The 23,174-nt window shown below is 38.8% G+C and overlaps 1 protein-coding gene across 1 annotated transcript in view; it reads left to right on the top strand.

Moving 5' to 3' along the window:
• LOC149226834 (uncharacterized) overlaps positions 1-20,346 on the top strand; it is a 90,952-nt gene extending 70,606 nt beyond the window's left edge. Inside the window, exon 3 of the mRNA XM_089377617.1 lies at positions 19,856-20,346. Coding sequence (XP_089233743.1) covers positions 19,856-20,078 — 223 coding nt within the window. The 3' untranslated portion in view covers positions 20,079-20,346. The remainder of the gene's footprint in view (positions 1-19,855) is intronic.
• The last annotated feature ends 2,828 nt before the right edge of the window (positions 20,347-23,174 follow it).

Below are 23,174 nucleotides of genomic sequence, written 5' to 3'. Positions count from 1 at the left end.
GCCGTTAGGCCTCTGTTTTCTGAAAATAGCGAGGGCCAAGGAGGGGCTACAGTCCATTTTGTAGTTAGGACAGTCCTAGGACCGAGAACCACAACTGGTGTGTTCAGGAGGTCTGAGGTGCATAAGAAGGCCATCGAATATGGACAACGCTGTTGTTCATTGAAAGGAGAATTGTTGAGTATGCTAAGGAAATTTGTTATGTGCTCTTAAGGGAGGCTGAAGGTGATCTAAGAGGACCAAATGTAACTAGTTTCGGTCTTAATAATTGTCATTGTACTCATGTCATCATGTCTATCTTATGTTATAAGAAAAATAAGAAAGAAATATATTATTTTTAAGCATGGGTTTCATGCTCCATTTTATTGGTCAACTAAGTCAAGCATGCATTTCATGCCACTAGGGTTTTTCAAGTCCAAAGAATATTTTTCTTGAGTCAAGAGAGTATTTATCATTGGTATAAGACCCTATTGGGCAAGTTGTAACATGTAAAAGATATTATTTTGGAGTCTAGAAAGTCAAATTGAACCTCCAAGACCAAGTCGGCCTTGCCAGAGGAAGTTGACCCAGTTTGAGGCTATTTAACCTCCAAAAAAGCATATATATAGAAGTTGTTCGACCTCATTTGGACACACACACTTTTGCAGTTCGATCTCGAGCAAGAAAGAAGAAGGAAAAAGGAGTGAAGGTCTAGGAAGAAGAAGCATCTCAAGAAGAAACTGAAAATCTGAGTTTTGTGATCATTCTCCCTCACACGTGCGAAGATTCTAGGGTTTCTGCAATTGTTGCAGGGCTAAAAGGTGCAGGTCGAAGTTGCAGACTTGGATAGAACGTTGAAACTCTGATTTGATCAAGTTTGACTTTCGTTGATCTTAAATTGCTTGAGGGAAGATCTTTTGGAAGGCTGACATATATAAGAAGGCTAGGGTTTTTGTTGTTCCTATAGGCCGAAGTTGCAGGTCTAAAGTAGAAGGCCGAAATTTTGAAGTGGAGCAGATTGAGCGAGGTTTGGCCTTTGTGCACTGGGTCATTCTTTGACTTGTTTGAAAGCGATTCTTGGAGGGATGATTTGGTGCTTGGAGGGGGTCTTGACTTTGGTCTTGGGGTCTTGGATTTATCATTTGAATTGATTCTATAAGAAGAGAAGAGATTCTTTTTGGGTTTTCCCCTTGGAGGGGTTTTGCCCTGGCTTGGAGCCTACTTTTTGTGTCCATTGTATTTATTGTTTATGCTATTGATAATTGTTTGATGAAAATTCTAATAAAGAACAATAAGAAGATAACTAAAATTCACAAGCAATTATTAAGGAAAAGAAGAATTGTTTAAAAAGCTGCCCTACTAGATTCTCAAATATGGTTCCAGAGCTAAGGTGAAGAAAGAGAAGGTAGCTTGAAGATCATCTTGTTGACATAAGAAGGGATTGCTTTTCAAGGGGAATCATTTGCAAAAGGACACAAGGAAAGAAGAAGAAGACCTATTGACCTTGAAGGAAGGCTACTACATCAAGCTTTCATTGAAGGCGTCATCATCTTAAGAAGAATTAAGCTTTCACTAAAGGAAGGAAGGATAAACTCTTGTTGAAGGTTGTCTAGTACACTCCATAAACTTGAAGGAAAGGAAGCATCAAAGAATCTTGGGATCATCATCCACTCTTTGAAGCTGTTTGAAGACACTATTGTTGAAGGCATCCTTAAAAGTCATCATTCTAGGGCATCTTTGAAGTCTCTTTGAAGGTCTTGAAAGCATCAAGATAATTGGAGACATCATCAAGAAGGACACTCATTTGACAAGTACCATTTTGTGCTCTATGTCTCAATCTATAGATCAAATGGCTACATTTTGCAAGGAAAGCAACAAGCTCGTTGGGTCAACAAACTTCCTAGCATGGAAGAAGAGGATTGATTTGGTGCTCACAAAAAATGAGGTCATGGAATATGTTCTTGGTGAAGTTACTCAACCAAAGAAAGAGAAGACTCAAGAATTAGCAAGATACAAGAAGGGAGAAGTGAGGGCACAAAGGATTCTTATTGAATCCATAAAAGATCATCTCATTCCCTTTGTTGCTGATTTGAAGTCATCTAAAGAAATCTATGATAAGTTGGTGAAGTTGTACTCTATAAGTACATCAGGTCAAAAGATATCCTTGAGGAATCAACTATATAGAATAAGGAAGTCAAAGGATGAAGACATGGCCACTTATATTATGAAGATATCACAAATAAGGGACCGGTTGCAAGGGCTTGGGGAAGTCATTTCTGATTCAAAGATGACCACTTGTGTACTAAATGCTTTGCCACTAGATTGAGGCAGTTTTGCAACTAGTGTATACTCAAGAAAGGATACTACTCCTTTTGATGAACTATGGGCTCAATGTGTCTTGGAAGAAACAAGATTAAAGGCAAATGATGACACCAAATCAAATGAGAAGTCTCAAGCCTTTGTTGTAAAATCCAAGAAGAAGAAGAAAGGGAAGTTTGGAAAGTCCAAAGGAAAACAAGATATGTCCAAGATTCAATGCTTTGGATGCAATGAGTATGGACATTTTAAGAGGGATTGTCCAAATAAGAAAAACAACTAATGAAAGGAAAGGAGTGAAGCTCACATAGCTAAAGAAAAGGGAGAAACTGAGAAGAAGCTGAAATGAGAAGATCCAAGGGATATTTACTTTTGAAGGAAGCTCCATCTCTATGAGGTTCATTTGCAATTTGTCTTTCTTTTATTAGAAAGCATAAAGCAGAGTAGCATGCATCATTGCATTCTCTAAAAGAGTCTTGGTTTTTGTAAAGCATGGCATCATAGAAAGAAGCATATGATAGTAGAGGAATTAGAATCTACATGATCAAATTGCTTTGGAAGGAATCATCTAGCTTACAAGAATGAGAAGATTGACCACATTGCACTTTATAGTTCATCCAAACATTTTCTCACATAATGTTAGAGGTAGCCATATTGCAAAGAAGGATCATCAAGATCCTCCAATAAGAACCATCATTTAGGAAGGTTCTTGGAAGAAACATTATGACATGACTAGTACGTATTACATCTAGTATGGAAACAATAGTCTTGAAGGATGAACGCATGCAGATGGTTGAATGACAGTTTGAAGGGCAAAATTGAAGTCTCTCTACTCCTAAGGAAGGAAAGCTTATCTTTGATTAGGATGGAAACAAGCTCATTCAAAGAAAGGATGGCTACATAGTTGTATGGAAGCAAAGGTATGCATGCATGTTTTAAGTAACTCTTTTATAGAAGGTAGAGTTCATATCTACAAGAATCTTGCAGAAAGAGTTGGTCATAAGAATGTGCTTGGTAAGTCTTCCATGTGGTTACTCGATGTCTGGAAGAAAAAGTTTGACATAATTTGGAATGGCTAAAGATCAAGACTCTCCAACAAAATAACATGGCATAAATCAACATCAAGTATGGTCTCCTGAAGAGAGAAAGAGAGTTGATAATGACAACTCCAAGGAAAATATTGTAGCTTTCTGATTAGTTCGTTCCATGGGCACCATGATTAAAAGTGAATGCATGGAAAAGGTTTCTTGTACAATATGGAGATGGACCATACAAAAGAATGTTTATCTCAAAGGAAACAGGGAATCATAATCTGATGTTCTGATGAAAGACCATCATAATGAGGTAATTATGATATTGTTAATTTTGGTATTGGTTATTTGGTTGATGTATGTTTTTACTACCTAGAAGGATATTGCAAAAACGCATAATGGCAGTTGAGGCAAGTATATCTACAACTGTTGGTTTTGAATTCAATTCAATGAATACATGGATTGAGTGGATGGTTTTGGTAATCCTTGAAGGATTGTATGGTCAAGATGTTTACATCATCTTGGGATTAAGAGGTAGCAGTACAAAGAGATAACCCAATGTTCATATGAACGATGAAGATCACTTTCATGTCTAAAGGGAGCTATGATTAAGCTCTACTTTGATTGGCTAAATATAATGCCTTTGTTGATGATGACTAGAGGAAAGTGATATGAAAGGTTGATGGCCTGAATCCTGTCACAATTTGGCTCTAGTACATTCAGGAAGATGAAAGCTCAATTTCATGAAGATACGAAGAAGAGGAGCCATGTAGCTACTTGAAGATCTCCATGAAGGACTAGTAGCTGATGTATTGATGAAGACACACTAGAAATCTTCCCAATTGAAAGGAAGTAAAAGAATATCCTTTATGCTTTAGAGGGAGTAAGAAGTCTCCTTAAATGTTTGAGAAGGAGCAAGGATCTATTCCCCAATCGAGATGGAATGAGAATCTCCTCTCTAGGTTGAGAGGGAGTGATGTTAAAGACATCATATTCTCCATGTGTCATGCACTAGACCAGGACTAACAGTCATAAGTCTTAGTGAAGGCACTAGGAAGGAGAATGGAGGATTGGATAAGCATCGAAGATTAATACTCGAGGATATAGAATCCAAGATAGGAAGAAGTCTTGTTGGCCAACACTCTTTGAGGATTGGATAGGTATCCAAGACAAGAGTGGTCGAAGAGGACCAATATTCTTTGAGGATTGGGAATCCAAGATAAGAACGTCCTAGTGAATGTCCGGACGGGGTATTTACCTTTAAGAGGTAGTGTGGTGTATCACATAAAGCTTCCCAACATTATGCTCTGATATAAATAGAGCTTGTCAAGCTAAGGCCTTACTATGTTGAAAATGTTAGTTATAATGTTGATGCTTAAAGATGGCTTACCAATCCGGCTCATCTGATGAGAACTCTCCAGTTTGAGAATATCTTTGTATTGGTTTTACAATTATGAATACCTCCGTAGTTAACCCTAGTTTTGGTCTTCATAATTGTCATTGTACTCATGTCATTATGTATATCTTATGTTAGAAGAAAAATAAGAAAGAAAAATATTATTTTTAAGCATGGGTTTCATGCTCCATTTTATTGGTCAACGAGGTCAAGCATGCATTTCATGCTCCTAGGGTTTGTCAAGTCAAAATAATATTTTTCTTGAGTTAAGAGAGTCCATCATTTGTATAAGACCCTATTGGGCAAGTTGTAACATGTAAAAGATATTATTTTTGAGTCTAGAAAGTCGAATTGGACCTCCAAGACCAAGTTAGCCTTGCCATAGGAAGTTGGCCCAGTTTGAGGCTATTCGACCTCCACATAAGCATATATATAGAAGTTGCTCGACCTCATTTGGACACACACACTTCTGCAGTTTGATCTCAAGCAAGAAAGAAGAAGGAAAGAGGAGCGAAGGTCTAGGAAGAAGAAGCATCTCAAGAAGAAATCGAAAATATGAGTTTCGTGATCATTCTCCCTCACATGTGTGAAGATTCTATGGTTTTTGCAGCGGTTGTAGGGCTGAAAGTTGTAGGCCAAAGTTGCAAACTTGGATAGAAAGCTGAGACTATGATTTGATCAAGTTTGACTTCCGTTGACCTTAAATTGCTTGAGGGAAGATCTTTTTGAACGCTGAGACATGCAAGAAGGCTAGGGTTTCTGTTGTTTCTATAGGCCGAAGTTGCAAGTCTAAAGTAGAAGGCCGAAATTCTGAAGTGAAGCAGATTGAACGAGGTTTGGAATTTGTGGACTTGGTCAATTTTTGACTTGTTTGAAAGTGATTCTTGGAGGGCTAATTTGGTGCTTGGAGGAGGTCTTGAATTTGGTCTTGGGGTCTTGGATTTCTCATTTGAATCGATTCAATAAGAAGAGGAGATTCTTTTTGGGTTTTCCCCTTGGAGGGGTTTTGCCCTGGCTTGGAGCCTACTTATGTCCATTGTCTTTATTGTTTGTGCTCTTGATAATTGTTTGATGAAAAGATTGTTGATTTTTGGTAGCATTGGATGTGCTCTAGCCATGAAAATTGGTGGAGAGGCTAAGGCACATGAGATTTCCACATGGATGGAGAGATATTAAAATAATTAATATTTTTAATGGGGTAACTAAGTCCAAACTTGGGAAAATTAAAATATTAATGTGTATTAATATAATATGGGTGAGAAAGTTGTAAATAACGAGGATCAAGCCATATCTAATCTTAGCCGTTGATTAGGGACTTAATCTCGACCGTTGAATCGTCAACAAGAAAAGTATAAGAGGAGGCTTGAGGGTCAGTTGGAGATACACCAAGGAACTCGAGAGATCAGTCAGTTCAATTTTCTGGGGCGAGGTTTACTGAGGAAATCAAACGAGTGATCAGTTGTAGCGAGGGGTAGTTCGGCAGATTGTCGTGAATACATAGCAGAGAAGCAGAGAGAGTGCCGGAGAGACAACGCAGAGGCTAGGAAGGTTGATGTAGAGGCTGAGGAGGCGGGCGTAGAGGATGCAGAGGGCCACGAGGCTGATGCAGAAGCCGCAGTGGCTGATGTAGGCAGCGCAGAGGGCTGCAGAGCTGACACTGGGCTGAAGAGGCTTCGTTGAGGCATTTTCGTGGGACAGACTGAGCGCTGGTTCGCTGATGCAGAGCCGTATGAGCGTGACATAGTCCTTGGATGGTGATGCAGTTCCTGAGGGTAGTTTGGAGCAGCTTTCGCTGTCCGGCTAAGGGAATAATCGAAGTCACTATGGGGCTATTCATCCGGTTGTTGATTAGTCGGAATGTCTGTCTCCGAAGAGAGGTACTACTGCCGAGGGCAGTGTTTGTTGGGTGAGCCATTTCTGGCACCCTAGTTGTATTCATAAAACTGCATAATTATAGAACCCTCATATCTGTTGCAACGGTTTTCCCGCATTGGGTTTTTCCAGGAACGATTGTCCAAAAATAACGGTGTCCCTTATGTTGTCTCAGTTTATTTCAGTGGTTGATCTGTATGTTTGTGAAGGTTGCAATTGTGTTTATTTCGATATTTATGCATATAAATAACCTGTTAATGTAAAGAACAAGTAGGAGATAATAAACCAGATATTGCAGTAGGGGTTTCTGATGTGTTAAATTCATAATTTTTCATATGGTATCTGAGCGATTGCAAATCACAGGAGGACTGAAGATGCCAACAGAAGAAACCTGAAAAATTTGTAGCAGAAGCAGCTATCCCGAATGACAACGTTGTTCCACAGCTGAAGCGACAAGAGAAGAGGTGACGCAGTGCTTAGAGGGTGACGTAGAGGCTCATGCAGAGCCTGCGTCAGCGTTTTGAGCCAGGAGAGGGGCCAACACAGAGGCAAAGAGGGGCATATCAAGCCTACATAGTGCATGATCATCTTTCTCAGTCATGAAGGATTGACGCTATGGCCAGGAGGAGCAGATTCAGCCCAAGCCATGATTGTGTTGAGCCTGAAGGGCTCAAATTCTTCAGTTGCCGGGGCTAAGGGCGTTGTGTAGATTGTGATTTGAGGAGTTGGTGGGACATTGTTTCTGTCTGTGCAGAATAATGTCTGAGGAGACGGAACCAAGGTAGACGGAAGCACTACCTTGACGAATCTCTAGCCAAGAGTTCCAGATCCGAGTTGCAGTGGCAAAGGAGGATTGGAGAGGAGTGGTTCGACAGTTGGCCGGAGGATTTCCAGGAGGGAAGTCGAGACTCAGAGGGAGTCTAGAAGAGGAGCATAGATGACAGTGAACGGATTGAGGGATCAAGACAGATTGGACGGGGCTTCCAATTTTGTCATCTGAGAAGGCCAGGATCCTGGCAATCTTGGATAAACATCGCATCAAGGACTATGCCTTGAAAACCGTAGCTCTGGACGTAGAGGCTCATGCAGAGCTTGCATTAGCATTTTGAGCCAGGAGAGGGGCCAACATAGAGGCAAAGAGGGGCATATCAGGCCTACGTAGTGCCTGATCATCTTTCTCAGAGACGAAGGATTGACGCTGTGGCTAGGAGGAGCAGATTTAGCCCAAGCCATGATTGTGCAGAGCCTGAAGGGCTCAAATTCTTCAGTTGCCGGGGCTAAGGGCGCTGTGCAGATTGTGATTTGAGGCGTTGGTGGGACATTGTTTATGTCTGTGCAGAATAATGTCCGAGGAGATGGAACTAAGGTAGAGGGAAGCACTACCTTGACGGATCTCTAGCCAAGAGATCTAGATCCGAGTTGTAGCGACAAAGGAGGATTGGAGAGGAGTGGTTCGACAGTCGGCGGAAGGATTTCCAGGAGGGAAGTCAAGACTCAGAGGGAGTCTAGAAGAGGAGTAGAGATGACAGTGAACAGATTGAGGGATTAGGACAGATTGGACGGGGCTTCCAATTTTGTCATTTGAGAAGGCCAGGATCCTGGCAATCTTGGATAAACATCGCATCAAGGACTATGCATTGAAAATCGTAGCTATCCCAGTTGACCCAGCTGCTAATGAGAAGTATGAGGAGGTCGAGGCAAAGGCAAAATGCATGATCCTAGATGGGGTCAAAGTTCATGTCATACCACATATTTCTGAGAAGACCACAACAAGAGAGATGTGGGAGGCCCTGACCACCTTATACCAGGGCTCTTCCGTGTAGCGAAAGTTGCTATTGGAGAATCAACTGAGGTCATATCAGATGCAAAAGGGAGAGGAGATAGATCACTTCCTCCTCGGGTTGCAAGGAATTCGTGACCAACTTACTTCCGTGGGGTTTACACCAGATCCATAGTTTATGGTCAAGACCGCTCTGAATGTAGTCTCCGAGGACTGGGAGACGTTTGTCCAAAGCATTTTGGGTAGAGCGACTCTCCCCAGTTGGGAAGAGATGTGGGCAACTCTATGACAGGAGGAGATCAAGACGCTGACCAAGGCAGGTAGTAGTGGTAAGGAAGTTTGAGTCAAGAAAGAGGAGGAGGATGCGACTCTAGCATCTGCGAGACAACAAGGGAAGAAGAAGAAGAAGGACATCTCCAAGGTCAAGTGCTTCAGTTGTGGGGCGCTGGGACATGATTCATCTCATTTCCTCAAGAAGAAAGGCAAGGGAGAAGCTTCTGATTTGAACACAACTCCAGCTAACGCAAAGAAGGATGTTGAGACTGATGATGATTGTGCTATGAGTGCTCATGCGCCTCTAGAGAAGAGGTGGGGAGACATCGAGTTGTTGTTAGGAGGGTTACATGCAGGGGCAGTATCCTTGAGGTGCCCAAACTCTTGGATCACATATGGCTACGGGAGCCCTTAACGACAATAACATGATGACAGGTGTCGGGTGGAGCAAGGTGTGATGGAGCAACAAGGCAGTGCTAGAGTGTAGAAGTTTGTAGCAGCGCAGTGGAGGTTGCAGTGAGAGGCACAAAGGTGTTTGCAGCAGCGCAGTGGCAGCAGAGGGAGCACAGGATAGCAGCAGAGGCAACTTCAACATCACGAGGCTTCCAGACTGACCAGGATGTCAGTGCTTGGGTGAAGTTAGTTACTTACTTCTCGGTAACTGAGTTGTAGTGCAATAGTTAGCAATGGCAGTGCTATGGGCAACATGATGCATCATGTTAAGAGGGAGCTGCAGTACAGATATAGTAGTGGCAGTGGCAGTATCATGGGCAGCAGTACAGGGAGCAGCAGTGCAGGGGATGTGAGGCAACATACCAAGCATCAGCACAGGTACCGATGTGGAGGATTAGTGTGATGTTTCTATGGTGAAGCATTACTAGAGCACATTCCTCGCTAAGAGGGAGTGTTGATTTTTGGTAGCACCAGATGTGCTCTAGCCATGAAAATTGGTGGAGAGGTTGAGGCACATGAGATGTCCAAGTCTCATAAATTGTTTGGGGAAATTCCAACTGAATGGAGTGCTTTTCAAATAATTAATATTTTTGATGGGGTTCCTAAGTCTAAACTTAGGAAAATTAAAATATTAATGTGTATTAATATAATATGGGTGAAACTTGGGAAAATTAAAATATTAATGTGTATTAATATAATATGGGTAAGAAAGTTCTAAATAACGAGGATCAAGCCAAATCTAATCTTAGCCGTTGATTAGGGACTTAATCTTGGCTGTTGAATCATCAGCAAGAAAAGTATAAGAGGAGGCTTGAGGGTCAGTTGGAGATACACCAAGGAACTTGAAAGGTTAGTCAATTCGATTTTCTGGGGCGAGGTTTGCTGAGGAAATCGAACCAGTGATCAGATGCAGCGAGGGGCAATTCGACAGAAGGTTGAGAATACATAACAGAGAGGCAGAGAGAGTGCTAGAGAGACAACGCAGAGGCTAGGAAGGCTAACACAGAGGCTGAGGAGGCTAGCGCAGAGGACGCATAGGGCCAAGAGGCTGATGCAGAAGCTGCAGTGGTTGATGCAGGCAGCGCAGAGGGCTGCAGAGCTGACGTTGTGCTGAAGAGGCTGCGCTGAGGCATTTTCCTGCGACAAACTGAGAGCTGATTAGCTGATGCAAAGCCGTAGGAGGGTGATACAGTTCTTGAGGGTAGTTTGGAGCAGCTTTCGCTGTCCGGCTTAGGGAGTAGTCGAAGTCACTATGGGGCTATTCATCTAGTTGCTGATTAGTTGGAATATGTCTTCAAAGAGAGGTACTACTTCTGAGGGCATTCTCTGTTGGGTGAGCCATTTCTAGCACCCTAGTTGTATTAAAAAAACTGCATAATAATAAAACCCTCATATTTGCTGCACCGATTTTTCTGCATTGGGTTTTTTCGGGGACAATTGTCCAAAAATAACGGTGTCCCTTGTGTTGTCTCAATTTATTTCAGTTCCTGATCTGTATGTTGTGAAGGCTCCAATTGTGTTTATTTCGATATTTATGCATATAAATAACTTGTTAATGTAAAGAACAAGTAGGAGATAATAAACCAGATATAGCAGTAGGGGTTTTTGATGTGTTAAATTCAGAAGTTTTCACAAAGATCTAATAAAGAACAATAAGAAGACAACTAAAGTTCACAAGCAATTATTAAGGAAAACGAGAATTGTTTAAATAGCTGCCATACTAGATTCTCCAACACCAAGTGCCATTAGGATAGATCAAAAGGCTTCAAGAAAGAGGTCGAGAGTCTCAGGGTGCTATAGACTAACTGAGGGCTAGATAATAGGTGTCCGAGACCTAGCAAAAGGAGGCTGAGAGCCTCATTAAGTCTACGTCAACCTTGAATTCCAACAAGGGTCATATTTGGTATTTTGAGTGATAGATTAGAGGGTCAGGACATATTATGAGGGTTGAAGGCCTTAAGGACAAGAACATATAGGCAACAAGGAGTCTAAGGGCTGAAGAGATAAGCCTAAACTCCAGGAGTTGTTTAGGAAGCTTGCCAGGTGGGCAGCAAGAGGACAATGACTCAATGAGCTGATCACTGTGGAGGCAAAGGACAACTAGGTACATCAAGGGCAAAGAGGACAAAAAGGGTTGGAGGCAAATGACTGCTACAACAAGTAAGTCAAGCTCTTTTGTCTTTGTTGTGATGGGCAGATTGAGGGTTTGAATGATTAGCTCTGATGTCCAAGATTTTGTATACTATGTATACTAGTTGTATCAGGTTTCATAAAGGGGCATGATCCTTGGTATGAGAGCCCTAATGTTTTCCTATTAATGGACTAATAAGAAACGAGATTTGGGCCATATATATATATCTGTGTATTTGATTGATTCACTGTTGTTATATTTCTGCTGTGCAAAGTACTTATGTTGGGATTCTGTGGTGTGTTTTGTTCCTAGCTCGGGCACATACCAGATCTAGAGGGCATGGAAATTTCAACATGCTATCAGAGCTACTTTGAAGGGCAGGTGGATTAGAGTGTGCGCAAGGTATCAACTCAAAAGGGAGCTGTGAAATTGTTGCAGGGAGCAGCATGTTGCCTAGACATGGAGTAGAAGGTTCAACAAAGAAGGTGCTTTGGCATGGATGAGGTAGCATTGTGTGGATAGCAAGTTGTTCGTGAGTTATTATCTTCGTTGCGTTATGAGGTTGCACATTCGACAGTGGAACCATGTGTAGATGATGTATTTGACCCAACAGGATGAGAACATTTGCAAAATTGAGTTGCAGTGGTCTAGAGTTGATTAGACCTAGTGTTCAACCGCAACTTGAGATTGACTTTGGAAGGACACAAGTTCAGTAGAAACATTTTCTGGGAGGGAAAACATAGTGAGCTAATGTAGGTTGTGTAGGCTAAAAGGGAGTCCAGCGTCAGAGGGAGACTGCAAAGGGAAGTCAACTTCCTAGTGGAAGTCTGAACTTTCAGCTTCAAGTGCAAGAGTGGAGTTTTCAGCCCATACAAGGACAGTCACTAATGGTGTGAGTTCATGGTGCAAGGAAAGTCATAGCCCATATGAGGACAATTATGGAGCACGCAAGGAAAAGACATGCTGCATGCGAGGACAATCATGCACCATGCAAGATAAAGCTATGCCTAGACAAAAGAAGATGTGGCCTACTCTACATAGTCTCAGCCTACTCCTACACAGTCTCGGCATAATCACAAGGAGAAAGATTACTGTGATCTCACAATAGTAAACTCTGTCGCATGAACACAGTCATGATCCTAATGAAGACAAAGTCAAGGCAGTGATGAAGAAGGTGCAGTCATGGTGGAATAGTAATCTAGCTGAAGAAACAGTCATGGTACGACAATGTTGATGATGATCTCAGCAGTGACAAAGAAGAGGATTGGTATCTTGGTCTTGGAGTGGCATAGTAGGTCAAGGGTCAATTGGAATCTCTATAAGAAGAATTACATGCAGGTTTTCCTCTCCAAGAGGGAGTAGTTTTGGCCCTGGCAGAATGCCAACTTCTTGAGTTCTTGTCTCTTTGTTTTTGGTAGCAGTTTGATAAAGTAAATACTCACACTAACAATAAGAAGAAGATCAAGCTAAGATAAATTGTAAAAGCACTTCACAAATTGTTACAAGTCTAGAAGAATCTTACTAATGCTAACTGCCCTAGATTCTTCAACATGGTTTCAGAGCTATGATTAAGGAAGGGCAGAAAAGAGACATACAAAGATTTGTCTTTGAGGACATCAAAACAAGTTGGAAGGTTTGAAGGAGCAAGTCTACAACAGTACATGAAGTATCAACTTCAGTGATTACAGTCATGCACTCAACTCATGTTCAGTTTGATGGAATATATCAGTACCATTGCTGGGATCCTCATTTCTTGATCACTGAATCTTCCCTATGAAATAAATTATAGTCTTGGCATCTATGGCAAAATTGATCCAAGGAGTGCCTCTCACAATCCATATTATACTACTGTCTCAATATAGTCAATGCAAGAAGGCAGTATCGGTGATAATATGTTCTCTATTCAGTGCCTCTCTACACAAAGACATTACTGTCTCGATACAGTGTCATAGATACTTCAGTCTCTGTGCTTCCAATGATGAATGGCTTAATGTAACAATAAATGATACTTCACAGTCTCTGTGCTTCCAATGACGAATGGCTTAATGTAACAATAAATGATACTTCACAATAATGCTACATGATCTCAATACACGGATGCTTTATGTCTCGGGCTCACAGTGATATTCTATACTACTTCATGATTTAAGGATGCCACTACTGCAAGAACAATAATAGTCTTGGATATCCTCAAGAAGAATTCAAATCGATGGCATTATAATCTCACTTCGTGGTGTCAAGATCACAAAATACAAATATCTCACACAGTTCAGTTTCTCATACTTATAATATATCTTGGTTTTGTAGCATGCAGTCCTGGTGACATCACAGTATGCTGAGTATTGCATACTACCTCGATAAAGTCACATTTTGGAGATAATGTTGCTAAGAAAAACTAGGATAAATCTACTTGGGCTAAAGAAGTGTTAGCTCCTCTATTCTGGGCAAGCAATGCTAAGTGCCATAAAGAGATGATCAATATCTACACACTGCTGCTAATACTCCACAGTCTATTTATGTGTCAGCAATACAATACCATATATCAATAACCATAAAGACCTGATAAGGAGTCAAAGTGCCTTAGAAGTTAAGATGATGAAGCAGTTTCGAACATCATAATAACATATAGGCTGGAGCAGTCTTTGTCATGCTTGGTGCTGGACAGTGCAAGGAGTCTTGAGGTTTTCAATAATGCTCTAGCAAAGAATCTCATTCAAAGAAGCATCAAGGTAAGGATCTCCTCTTCATGTGCCAAGTAAGTATCTTTCATGGTTATGATCTATCTTTGATTTAAATGACTTCGTTTTACAAATCGATATGCTGGTCCTTGCATAAGGAGGATAGTCTCAGTCCTTATAGATAGGTGAAGTCATTGAAATAGGTCTCCTTTGAATTCATGAGAAGAAACTTTTAAAGTTCTCTCACATAGATAATATTGGAGACTTAAAAGAAGCTGGAAGAAGAAAAGATGGTCCTTAAAGGACAATATCAAATAGAGGAGAAAAAAGAAAATTCATGCTACTGGTTAGGATGGAAGGAGTTGAATGGATTCAATGATAAGAGGGAGTAGAATTCTTTAAGTTAGTCTCTCTCTATAAGTCTCTTTCTAGGCTCCTAGACCCTGCATAGAAGAAGACTACAATATGTTATAGGATGTGGTGTAACATTATGGAAGTATTAGAAACAAGATCTCGTGACATCATCACGAGGGTAACAATGATCATGACGATAAGTAAGATGCCTCTGTCAACAACTTAGGGTTTCTATCAAAGAAGGCAAGTTGCAAGCAACAACTTTGCAGAACTTAAACATTTGAAGAATGCTCATCATGCAACAAAAGGGAAACATCTGCTGGATAGGGATCTTTAAGATCCTCAAGATTCTCTGATGGAATCTTCACTAGAAGATTCACTGATCTAGGGATGAAGCAAAGTGTTTCAATAGAAACTCCAACCTGTGGAGTTCATGAATAATGATATGATGACGTAAGAGCAGTGCAAGGAGTTGAAGATCTTTCAATCAAGGAAGTTGCTAAAAGAAGCTTGGACAACCTAAAGGTAAAATGAGGTATGTACACTTGTATTTAAGTTTTATAATTTCATGTCATATGGCTGCAGATCAATACTTCTATCTTGAGAAGCATGATCGAAGGAAAAGGATCTCCTCTGAAAGGATGCAGAAAGACATAAGTCACACCAGATAAAATCAACATAATATGTCCTCATATGAAATATGAGGTGGTTGACTACAATTACATAACTTTGATTAGTAAACTCTAAAAGGACACTTGGGAATGGAATGTGTAAGGAAGAGATCATGAGATATGCAACCTTGATGAAGACAATCAACTGACAACATCCAAAAAGATCAAGAAGACTTCACTAGAAAATCTCCTGGAAAGATATGAAGACTCTAACGGAAAATATTTAGACCCTTGACAATGGATATCTTTGGGAGATGTGTGTTGATACATACGAGAAGATGTCATGATGAAGAGCTTTAATTTAATATGATGTTTTGATTTCTTGAATAATATCTGGATGAGTTCATGCAGGGCTACTAGAACAAGATTTGTAAGTACAAGTACAACCAACATTCATGTGGTGGATGGAACTCCTGGAGGAGGTTCCAGATATGTACCAAGAAGGCCACCTTCCATGAAGAAAATAATGACATGACAGAATAAGAAGGAAAGTGGTTGATGGATGGTGCCCTACGAAGAAGAAGTTCGAACAAAGACTTCATGACATCAAAGGAAAGAAGGAGATCAAGCAGCTGGAGGACCCACGAAAAAGAAGTTGCTGATGAATCGACAACTCCCTAGCTAAGAGGGAGTTATAGCAAGTTCCCAATTACAAAGGAACTTGGACAAGTACCTTGTCGGAGGATACTTGGGCATGCCTTCCTTAATTGAGAGGAAGAGATAGACACACCATTATTGCCTTCACTTGGGAAGAAAGAATGGGAAGATTGGGTAATCATCTAGCATTCGATACTCTGAGGATGTGTAGTGCATCCAAGACAAGAGTAGGCAAGAGGACCGATATTCTTTGAAGGCTGGGAACCTAAGACAAGAATAGTCCTAGAAGGTCATACTCAGTGAACACTCGGGTGGGTATGTACCTTGAGAGACAATGACTAAGGTGTTTATAAGTCATTGATCTCGCTAACATTGTGCTTTGAACTATTGAGAGATAGAGCTTTCAGTCAAGGCCTTGCTGTGGAAACAATGTTGGTTACTATGATGCTATACAGATGGGATTACCAATCTGATTCTTCTTATGAGAAATTCTTCAGTTGAGAATAACCAAGTACCATTGTAAATACCTCCCTAGTTAAGAGGGAGTGTTGAAGAAAAGTGTAACTAGGTTCGGTATTTGTACTTGTCAAGAAAAAGAAATATTATTTTTATAAATTATATGAATGAGTTTCTTGCTCATTCCATAGATCTAGGAAAGTCAAAGAGTCAAAATTATGTTAAAGAGCTCTTCTTGAGCATTTATGTAATGTACATGGGTCAACTTAGTGTCAAGTAGCCCTCCAAGACAAGGACCATCCTTCAAAGAAGAAGATTGGAAGCAAACCAATGAAGAGAACATCATGTCGGCCTCAAAATATGCATATTAATATAATGTCAGCTCCTATAAAAGACACAACGATTCACCTGGACATGTCGGCTAATTATGGAGGACGAACTACTATAAATACCCAGCTAGGGTATCCACAAAACTGCACAACAGAATCTCGGACAAGTCTCTGAAATCTCGGATAGGTGCAGGACAGAATCTCGGATGGGTGCAGGACAGAATCTTGGATGACACAGTGGGTGCAGGAGAAACAGAATCTTGGACAAGACTCTGTAATCTCGGATAAGTGCAGGTAGCTCGAACAAGAGTACAGTGGACAATATTCAGATGGATAAGGTGTTACAGGTATCTCGGAGAAGGAGCAGTATAATGTCTCGGTTGGGAGAAGGGTCATGTCTCAGCATACTTATGAAGAGAAGAGTCAAGGAGAGACATTCTTTATCTCGGCCTACTCTACATAGTCTCGGCATAATCATAAGGAGAAAGATTACGGTGTGAGAAAGTTTACGGTGATCTCACAATAGTAAACTCTGTCTCATGAACACAGTCATGACCTCGACATAATTGCAGTCATGATCCTAATGAAGACAAAGTCAAGACAGTGATGAAGAAGGTGCAGTCATGGTGCAACAGTGATCTAGCTGAAGAAACAGTCATGGTACAACAATGATGATGATGATCTCAGCAGTGACAAAGAAGAGGATTGGTGTCTTGGTCTTGGAGTGGCATAGTAGGTCAAGGGTCACAGTCTTGGTATTCGTCAATTGGAATCTCTATAAGAAGAATTACGTGCGGGTTTTCCTCTCCAAGAGGGAGAGGTTTTGGCCCTGGCAGAATGCCAACTTCTTGAGTTCTTGTTTCTTTGTTTTTGGTAGCAGTTTGATGAAGTAAACACTCACACTAATAATAAGAAGAAGATCAAGCTAAGATAAATTGTAAAAGCAGTTCACAAATTGTTACAAGTCTAGAAGAATCTTACTAATGCCAACTGCCCTAGATTCTTCAACACCAGACCTAGAGGGCATGGAAATTTCAACAATGACCATCATGTATGTTCACTTTTTAAAATGGGATTTCATTGTTACGCTGTCTTAAAAACCAGCCATACAGTAATGAACCCGCTGGTCTGGACTGGTTCAAACTTCAGACACCTTCTCCAACAAAAAGAAAAAATGGTGCCCCACCCCTCTCAAACCCTAAGTATTATATTATGATGCTCCTGTCTGTTTGGTAGCTAATGATTTCGATTTACAATTTTACAGTTTTTTGTTTGTTGGAACTAGTGGAATTGGTAATTCGGGCGTTCTTGTACTTGTGAGACATTGGGTTGATTCCGTCTGCCACCATTATAACCACTGGGTGCACCATTCTGCCCTTAATGTGGACATGGGTTAATCAGGGGGGATTGAACCAAGGATCTCTTAATATTTTACATAAACTCTGTGTATAACATGCTTTGCCAAGTGAGCTACACTCCTGGGGGCGATTTACAATTTTAAATTGATGTACATGAATATATATATTTTTATTATAGAAATTTTTATATTATATATATATATTTTTAGTAAACCTATTCAGGATTATAATCCGATTCTTTTTCAGCCCAGTCTGACCCTTGGCAAGTTCCAGTGCTGGTTTTGGTTTTTGTTACTTTGGTTGACTAACACGTTAGTTCCCAGCCCAAATTTTAAATCATCCACAAAATGTAACAAATTCTACAAGCTGAGATTTCCCCTGTGCAATTTCTGTGATATCCATTATAATTAATTTCTGGTTTAGCATTGCATGTTATTGTACCAGCAAGGATTGTGGCTTAATTTGACTGCTTTTGTAAAGTGACCAGAATATAATTCCCTTTTTGAAATGGCTTCCTTTCAAACACTTCATTATCTGGGAGTCTTACATGCTTCTATAATTCCATAAACTTGGTTTGATTCCTACATTCATAACCAATTAGATGAGATTCGTTATATCATGTTTGAACCAAATTGCATTTACTTGTTGCACTGAGAAAAGCAAGATGCTCTTACATCCTGGGGTGGAAAAGATACGTCATGCTAATAAATTAAAATGATAAAAAAATGACATCCAATGTCTACTGTAAAATTGGAAAACAAAAGAGAAAAATAATAATAAAGTAGCACAGTTCCATCTTAACCTGGGATCTCTAACGTAAATGGAGTGAGAGATTTGTATCTGTTTTTTTCAGTGCCTTTTGATGGTTAATATATCTGGGATTAAGATGGATATATGTCAGTATATTTACTTCAAATTAAAATATCATCACTAAAAGTACTATAAAAGTCAAGACAGTCTTTACAAATGCTTGCCAACAAAGAGGGTGCTTATATTGTTGGATTTTGAAAACTGAATTACTCGTTTTGCCAAATCTTCTAGGTCATTTCATGTTTGGCAGAACTTTATGACTTCAAAGCATGGATGGATAATCAAATTTGTTGGATTTCAGGAATTTTGCTGACCAGTGGGTTTTGAGGTTCTTGGTTGCTTATTAATACTTTAAACAGAAACTCGTATAAAATAATATACTAGGTTCATAAAGAACCGCTGTGTGGAAATTCTGTATTTTTATCATGTAGTGATTTTGTGCAATTCGGAATGATTTGTGTCTTTCAAAAGATTTGATCATGAGGAGTTTCTGGTGGGTGTGCGCACTTATAAATATGTGGTCCCTTTGATGCTAACAATTTTCTCCCTCTATTTTTTCTTGCTAAGATTTTTGAAGGATTTGGTTCTCTTGAATTTGCCTGAGGAAGTTTAATATTTACAAGAGATTTGAGGTCGTTCCAAGAATATTTTTAAACCTATTGGGATTGTGATTATATAAAAAGTTACACCGAAACTCTTAAAACGGCTGCTACCATTTTCCTACTGTAATTACAAACATTGGATCTTATCCATCGTCTTGAGTGGCTACTAGCATCCAACTTAACTAGATTGGACAAAAAAGGATTACAACATACATTTCCACAGGCTGCTCGTTATGGAGTATCCCTTTATGGAGTATCGAAGTTCCATTTATGATTTGTTGAGTTAAAAAATAATAAAATTTGCTTTTTCCCCATTACTTTCTATGTAAGCAACTATCACTGAATTTAAGAACAATCAAGCACTTATATTTGGTCTCAGTGAAAGTGTCATGTTCTACAAACTTTGTAATCGATTCGTGCTCTTTTGTTTTGTGTTCTTCTTGGATCCGATCTATAAGTGAATTCAACTATTATAAGTCTCGAATTTATCATTTCCAATATTACATAGTCTGAAAATTCTAGTCAGGACTATCCGAGAAATGTGTCTGTTGAACAGTCCATAAAATTGTAGTGAATAAAATACTAGGCATGCGTATAACAGAAATTAGCTGTCAAATTTTTGTTTTGTTTTAGAAAACTGTCATCTGTGAGTGGAAATAAAAGATATGCATTTGTGTGCTCTCGAGGCAAATTATTTCATCTCACTTTCTCTTTTACACTTACGTAGTAAAGTTAACAAAGGGTGAATGTAATAATCATTTCTTGTGAACAGGTACATGAAACGTTTGGTTGCTGAGGTAAAGCCAATTGCAGGTCTAAACTTTACTGATGATTCCCAGGCCACCGCTGTCGGTAAAGCAGTAACAGAGGGTGGAACATTTTTGACTTACGGCAAAAAGCTTCCCAGTCATGTTGTTTACCAAGGTGCGGTTCGCAAGCCAGTGGAATGGAGTGAGTTTTTGACGAAGAAGAAGTTGAAAACTCAGCTATTGTAGCTTGTTATGTGTTTCGATGGTGCTTGGGTCCAGTAATTTAAGAATTTATAGTTTCTAAAACTTGCAGAACAAGCTTGATTACTGCATTTATTCATTGCCGAGCATCTCAAAGGACAACATATTTTTTTGAACATTTTATGCACCATGGTTTATTCTGCGATCATGATGCTAGTTCATGTTTCAGAGATGCAGAAACCAGTACAAACCAGTTCAGAGTTTCTATGATTACTTAATAAGGGATTGGAAATCAGAAAGCAAATTGACTGGAGCCTAGTTGGTCATAGCAACTTAGTACAATATTATTGGATATGGTCTCATAGCAACTTTACTACCATATTATTGGATATGGTCTCATAGCAAGTTTAGTAATATTATTGCATAGAGTCTCACAGCAACTCTAGGATACTATTTAGAAATTCAACGTAGAGCATGGCATACCATATTATGGAAAGGAATAACAGAGCATATGATCACATGCTGTGCTCAAATCTCTGAGCATAGTCAAAAGATAAGAAAGTCACTATAAAATATCTTTGCTAAATTCAGACTTGTGATAAGCTGGAAATAAAATAATTACGAACAGAATTTAGGGTCGCTGCAATGAATATCCCAGCTGATGGTTGACGATGTTGTAAGATGTTGCATTATATAGATCTCTTACAAAATTGTATACTAATTATTTATAGTTTTAATTGTAAAAATTGGCTTAATTATATTGGAAAAATTACATCCGTGGCAGGTTGGAAACCCAACGACATATGCATTGACATTTAATGAAGAGGATTTTTTACAAAATTAAAATAAACCAGTGCTACATAGTAGCTAATACCTGCCCTTAGTTTAAATATAGTAATATTGCAATTTGATAGATTTTTGAACAAATATCAGAAAACAAAATAAATGCAATAAAATTAATACCTAATAAATGTAATTACATAATCTAAAATTGTGAATTAAGTATTTATTTTTTTGAATCCGGAAGGAAAATATGGAAGCAAGGACTTGCGTACTTGCACTTTTGGAGGTTATCATTATATTCTGGGACTAATAGCCATAGAAAGATTGAAACTTTAGGCTATAATTTACTTTGCCAAATATTGTTTCAGATAGCAGCTTTGGGAAAACATTGGTGACTGGCTTCCAGGCCATATGCTTCACGAATGGAGAAAATACCACGTGGGATGTAGACGCACCTTAGTTCTTCCTCCTGTTTCGAGATGGGGATGTGTTGTTGCTAAAGTTGTTACTAGAATTCTGTCTACAAAAGGGCAATGGACTTAGTAGTATATGTTTCCTGGGGAAGTCATTGTTTCCCAGCATGGCAGTGACCAGGAGAATCCCAATAATATTCGACTTTGATTGGGCCTAGCTAAATCAAATCATGTTGAGGCAGACTAGTTTAAAGAGAAAAAAGAAAAATAATGTGTTTATAGTAGTACCACTTTTTGATTTGGGGTTGATTTTAAGGTTTTAGTTAACAACATTATGGATTTTTAAAGTCATGGTTGTAGAACATTATAATTCTAACCCCTAAAAAAGGGATGATATTAAGGCTACTGACTTTTAAATACAGGTAAAAATGATTAAATGCAACTTATAAAAAAGAGAACTTTGAAGGACTCTGATAAAATTGATAACCATGTTTAAACTTGTGATGTAATTTTTAATTAAATACATATTGTTTTGCATTACGCATTATGATTAACATAATGGTTGATTGTTTGAAGTGGGAATATCCTTGTTACTCAAATTTCTTGTCCTGCTCTATGCCAAAAAAAATGAAAAAATTCCCCATTCAATGTACTTCCCACTCTATGCCAAAAAAAGAAAGAAAAAATTCTTATTCAAAGTACTTCACACTACCTCTCTCACATGCTTTCTTTAAAAAATGTCCATTATTAAGTTGGATATATTTATAATAGACGCCTCTTGTAATTGTTTATGGTAAAATTACTTTTCTATACTAAAAATTAATCTCATATTAGTTAAGAGATGTAACCCATAACAACATACAAACTTCAAAATATGAAACCGTTATAACAATGGGAGTGGTTTTAATACCTCCTATGAAACATTAACATAATGTTTGATTATTTACATTGCAAATATCTTTATTTCTTATATCAAAAATCTAAAACAAATAATTCTAAATTAATTAAAAGATATTAACGACAACTATATAATTAAATATTTTTAATATGATTAAATATTTCTTTTTAATATAAAAGAAATACTTGATAAAATTATTTTAGCATAATGTGGTTGTTAGTGCTCCTACTTATATTTTGGGCCATGGAGACCTAATTTATTCTTTAGTTTACAAAAGTCCTTTACTTCAAGATATCTATTTGTGAACTTTAGTTGAATTTGAGACCAACAATAATGCTTATCATTTGTTGCTTAACCAGATAATAAGCTAATAATTCTTTTGATCCTGCTTTGAATATTTGAGCTTAATTATGATTATTTTTTTGATATCGTGCCATTGATCTTCTCATTACAACAACACTATGAATTGATATGTGGAGGGTGACCCGTATAAGTGTTAGGCTATTATTTAATATTATGTAAGAGGAATCCATGTCCTTCGTTGACAGAAGCAGGAAAACGATCAGAATATTCATGACCATTCTATTGTTTTCTAGTGTAAAAGTCAGAGTAATTATATGAGCCAGGCAGTGGTCTCTTACAAAAATAACTATTGATGGTTTGGTGGCTCAATATTTGATATTAACTAGCTCGTGGTTTGGGCAGGAGGCGTGTAGGAATTAAATTGGATGAAAATTATTTGTGAGGTGATGGTTGTATAGTGGTGGTACATCAACGATGATACAAAATAAGAACCATTGGAAACGAACCAATAAGGTTCGCAATAATTAAAATTTTAAAATTTTAAAAAATAAATTATTTTCGTTTTATAAAGTTAACTTTATGCATTGTAATTTAGTGTTTGGTCAATGGCATATTAATTGAAGGTCAAGGCACTTACCAAATGCGTTATACCTGCTGGGGAACGTATAATAACTATCCACAAAAGTTCCTTGCACCCATGCAATGTAATTGGGGTATAATGAACAACAACTTCACAACCATAAT

The sequence above is a fragment of the Pinus tabuliformis genome, chromosome J (genome assembly GCF_031772625.1).
Source record: "Pinus tabuliformis cultivar Carrire ecotype Pingquan chromosome J, CPIR1, whole genome shotgun sequence".
Taxonomy (NCBI): domain Eukaryota; kingdom Viridiplantae; phylum Streptophyta; class Pinopsida; order Pinales; family Pinaceae; genus Pinus; species Pinus tabuliformis.
Note: the sequence above shows the minus strand (reverse complement) of the source record. Positions and strands in the feature narration are given on the sequence as shown.